The sequence below is a fragment of the Coregonus clupeaformis genome, chromosome 29 (genome assembly GCF_020615455.1).
Source record: "Coregonus clupeaformis isolate EN_2021a chromosome 29, ASM2061545v1, whole genome shotgun sequence".
Classification (NCBI taxonomy): domain Eukaryota; kingdom Metazoa; phylum Chordata; class Actinopteri; order Salmoniformes; family Salmonidae; genus Coregonus; species Coregonus clupeaformis.
This window is the reverse complement of record NC_059220.1, coordinates 63,797,892-63,802,272: the sequence shown is the minus strand read 5'-3', so window position 1 is coordinate 63,802,272 and position 4,381 is coordinate 63,797,892. Positions and strand designations below refer to the sequence as shown.

The following is a 4,381-nucleotide window of genomic DNA, read 5'->3' as shown; positions in this document are numbered from 1 at the left end:
GGTCCTCGGTGTGAGTTCCTATCGCAGTGAAATCTCTGGGAAGTAATGTATTTACAGTCACGAGTCAAGGGTGAGGACAACATAGACGTAATGTCCTTTGGTGTGACGTCTACAGGAGGTATAAGCCCTTACATTTCAGCTTGTCAGCAGATGGAAGCTAAAAAGTGATAGCTGTACATCAGACTGTTAAACAGTCACCACTGGCCTTAGTCACTGTAACTAGCCGGCTACCACCCGGTACTCTACCCGGCTACCACCCGGTACTCCACCCTGCACCTTAGAGACTGCTGCTCTATGTACATAGTCATTGAACACTGGTCACTTTAATAATGTTTACATACGGTTTCACCCACTTTATATGTATACACTGTATTCTAGTAAAGGCTCATCCTATATAACCACTGCAGTACACACCTTTTCTATTCACATACTATCCAGACACACCATTATATACATATATATTTATATTCCGGCCTCTGACATTGCTCATTCTGATATTTCGTCATTTCTTTATTTTTCTGGATTACATATGTATTGTTTATGTTTTGTATTGTCAGGTATTACTGCGCTGTTGGAGCTAGAAACACAAGCATTTCGCTACACCCGCGATAACGTCGCCAAAATATGTGTACGTGACCAACAAACTTTGATTTGATTTTAAACACAATTTCTAAGAAAATAAAAACGATTGTAATCCTATAGCTCTCCTCTATAGGATGTGAGATAGAAAAACACCATCTTGTCTTGGGCATGGAAAGGTTCAGCTCAGCTGGTGAGTTCAGTTCAGTTCATAGTGATGGTGCGCCCTCTATTCATCTCTATGGTCAGTTTAGTCAGTGTGGATGGGGGTAAAAGATAGTTCAGAAAGCCCCAATCTCCAAGCCCCAGGGCCGGTAGGGCTGCTTCCCCAGGCTGGCCTGGCTGGAGGGGTAGGCGGGGGGGCTGAGGGGGCTGGGGGACAGCAGGGGGAAGGCACTGAAGGGGAAGGGGAACGACGACAGGGTGGAGAGGGAGGACAGAGAGAGGGGAGGGGAGAGCTTGGAGGAGGTCACGGTCAGGTTCAGCCCCGGGGGGAGGGGGGCAGCGCTGGTGGGGACGCGGAGAGGGCCCCCCTGGGCTTGGCTGTGCTCGGAGAGGGGGGTGGCACCGCTAAGCCTGCTGGGAGCATGGCCATGGGGCGAGGAACGACGTTCTCTCTCGATCGGAGAGGAGGAGGAAGAGGAGGATGAAGGAGTAGAAGAGGAGGATGACGGAGGGCTGTTGGAGGTGCTGCGTGGTAACGGTAATGTCGCCCCCTGCTGGTGTTGATGGTGCTGCTGCCGGAGGAGGAGGTGGGCCAGGTGGGCAGAGGGGGGCGACCCGAAGGCCGAGCCCCAGGCCAGGTGCCCCAGCCCAGAGATGGAGACGGAGTGGGCCTCTCTCTGGGAGGCGTAGCTATTCAGGTGGGAGACCAGGCGGATCCTCAAGGGGTCAGCGCTGTCCAGCCCCTCGATGATGCTCAGGTAACGGGCCGTCTCAGCCAGACACTCCCTGAAACCCAGACCTCGGTAGTCCATGGCCAGAGCCTGGGCGTCAAGGTAACCTAGAAGGGAGAGGGAACAAGAATGGTTAATGAAGTGTTTTCAGCCAATTACACCAAACAAGTAGAGCCGGAATAGCGGATGTCTAAGGAAGTCTACTAATGACAATAAATTGGCCCCTGGGTGTGTCAAGCCAGGGAGAGAGTTCAAGTAAGCCTGTCTGACCTGTTTTGACTATTGTTATTCAACATCTAAACCGTTTATTAAAAGATTTAATGAGATGCACATACAGTAGCTTGAGTTTCCAGAACAACACAGTGAAGTGAAAGATATTATCCAAATCACTAACCTTATAGTCAATCAATATTATGGTACTTCAAAAATATGTTACAGTAATAATGAATTTATTATGGTTATTTATTCTAGTATTTAAAAAATAAAAATGTACCTTTTCCTCCAGCAGCATGAAGCATCTTCAGATGATCCACTGTCATCTGCAGAATCTCTGCTTTCTCCAGTTTAGCTGAACCCTGCAGGATTGCGGAGCAGAAGGCACATTCATTAAACAAATAAAACGGCATTGAATATCATTAAATCATTGAATATATAAACTGGAAATTATTCTTAGTTATTTTCTGAAAACTTGTGGAAACTTTATACATTTTATTTTTCTCTACGAGTTCAAAGCACGATATGGTATCCTGTCAAACATTTTGATGGGGCGTTGGTTTTATGCAAGACGCACGGATCGTATCTTACCTGCTTCTCAAACGCGCTGGGGACCAGTCTACGCAGCTCGGTGAGGCTGTTGTTGATTCTGTCACGGCGACGTTTTTCAATGATCTGAGAGAGAGATTGGAACATTTAGTCATTGCAGAAAGAGAGAATTTAGTTGCTGTAAAAACGTGCGTATTACACACATTTATGCACGACAATTCCAATACGATATTGGGGAACTGTAGGTTACTCACTCCACGACGGCGCTTCCTCGCATTCACTTGAGTTTTTGTTGATGGAGACGTCGGCCCAAGGGGGGATCTCATGTTCCTGAAAGAAAAACACTTACAATTATTTTATTAATGTACATTCTTTTTCAGTGGTTCCCAACCTTTTTCGGTTACTGTACCACCAAATGAATTTTGCTCTGCCTGGAGTACCCCTGAAGTAACCCCCCCATGTACATTTTACCAGTCAGCCTATGACCTCATGAGTCTTCTCAAGTACCCCCTGTGGATAGGCTTAGTACCCCTGGTTAGGAACCAATTAGATAATGCCACGAAAATGACTAAATTGCGCAATTCAGTTTCTGCTTTGCGCACAGTCTTTTCTTATAAACAATACCAAAGCAAAGGGGTAAGATCCTTGGAACATGTAGCTAGGTTCGGAACATACCACAATAACGCAGTAAAAACGAAAATTGCCCAAATATTGGACACAAACTTACCCATTTTCATCGGCACTCTCCTTCTCAACCTCAATGTTCTCGTCCAGCTCGCTGTCCGAGGAGCTAAAATCGTGATTCCTTTTCATTTTTATCCGCTGCTGTTTTTCCCTCGTTCAGAGTACAGCACAGTGTATATATAGTCCAAGTCTTTCAATTATCCGACTCTCTGTGCGTCTGTCAGGTACACCTCGAGTTCATCCGTTTGAAGGACCAAGCTTTCCCACGGTATCATCTCTACACCGCTGACACCCAGGAGGGGCGGGGCATGGTACCATAACTAGCCACAGTGGCGGCTGGCCGATAGAGGCCTAGGGCGCCCCTCTTAAATAAAATTATTTTAAAAAATAAAAAAATAAAAAAATAATAATAATAATAATAAAAACATCAGTATGTCAATATTTGTGTGTTTGAAATATGGAATGCACACAGTAATATGTGTAAGATATGATAGAAAATCATATTCGCAACCTTTCCTCTGCCTGTCAAACGCCTCGTACAGCTCTGGGCGATACAGAAAGTGCCCCGAGGAGGCGGGTCTACGTAGCAGTTAAGCCAATTGCTAATTTAAGATATGAATGTATGACATAAAATGTAGTCAATAAGCGATCTTAAATCGAATCCAAGGAGGGCGATTATTTTACCGCCCCAAGCTCGCCCTGATAAAATAAGGACCGGGGGTCCAGATGGCGCCATTTTACTAGACAACAATGGCGGACATAAACGTTACTCCTCCAAGACCCAACCCTAACTCGGTGAAATCTCTCCTCCAAGATCCGTTGAGAGGAGAACTTTGTCAGAGAAAGTTCGGGTGAAAGAGCTGGGCCCCAGATCAACCTGACCTCTCAATCAGACAGCAGGCTAGCGAGAAAGGGAAGCAGTATATGCGCGGCTTCTCCCGTAGCTGGTACACCAGGAAGGCTTGGCTAGCTGGGTGCACTGATGCTAATGCTTTATTTTGCTTTCCGTGCTTGCTTTTAAAACGACGGGGTCAGATTCAGCATGGACAGGTACCGGAGTGAGGGATTGAAGCACCTGTCAGAGAAGGTAAAGAAACATGAGAACACCAGGGCACACATGGACAACTCTGTAAAGCTAGCTGTATTAGGGAAGGGTGAACATTGCTACGCAGCTGGATGACGGCCACAGGATTGCGGTGAGGAAACACAATGAGGAGGTGGATAAAAACAGGCACATTCTATCCAAAATTATCGATTGTGTGAAGTTCTGTGGGGCTTTTGAGTTGGCCTTGCGTGGCACGAGGAGACTGACTCCTCAGACAACCCCGGCATTTTCCGGGCTTAGTGGATTTGTTGCCTCCTCGACAGTGTGCTGGAGGAGCACCTGAAGACAGCTACCGTTTTTAAGGGGCACGTCAAAGACGATACAGAACGAGCTGTTGGACTGTATGCTGTCAATG

The 4,381-nt window shown here is 46.6% G+C and overlaps 1 protein-coding gene across 1 annotated transcript; it reads right to left on the bottom strand.

Annotated features, from left to right (window-relative positions):
• Window positions 1-445: 445 nt before the first annotated feature.
• Window positions 446-3,239, bottom strand: LOC121572286 (hairy/enhancer-of-split related with YRPW motif protein 1-like). The gene is made up of 5 exons (XM_041884305.2): window positions 2,965-3,239; window positions 2,492-2,567; window positions 2,280-2,363; window positions 1,969-2,050; window positions 446-1,582 (listed from the first exon to the last, which is right to left on the bottom strand). Exons 1-5 carry the CDS (start codon window positions 3,048-3,050, stop codon window positions 861-863), a joined length of 1,050 nt encoding a protein of 349 aa, XP_041740239.1. The 5' UTR covers window positions 3,051-3,239; the 3' UTR covers window positions 446-860.
• Window positions 3,240-4,381: the final 1,142 nt, after the last annotated feature.

Coding starts and splice junctions, on each gene's coding strand:
- LOC121572286 (XM_041884305.2), bottom strand. CDS start 3,050: ATGAAAAGGAATCACGATTTTAGCTCCTCGGACAGCGAGCTGGACGAG. Junction 2,568..2,964: donor GAGAGTGCCGATGAAAATGG/GTAAGTTTGTGT, acceptor TTTTTCTTTCAG/GAACATGAGATCCCCCCTTG. Junction 2,051..2,279: donor CCAGCGCGTTTGAGAAGCAG/GTAAGATACGAT, acceptor GCAATCCTGCAG/GGTTCAGCTAAACTGGAGAA.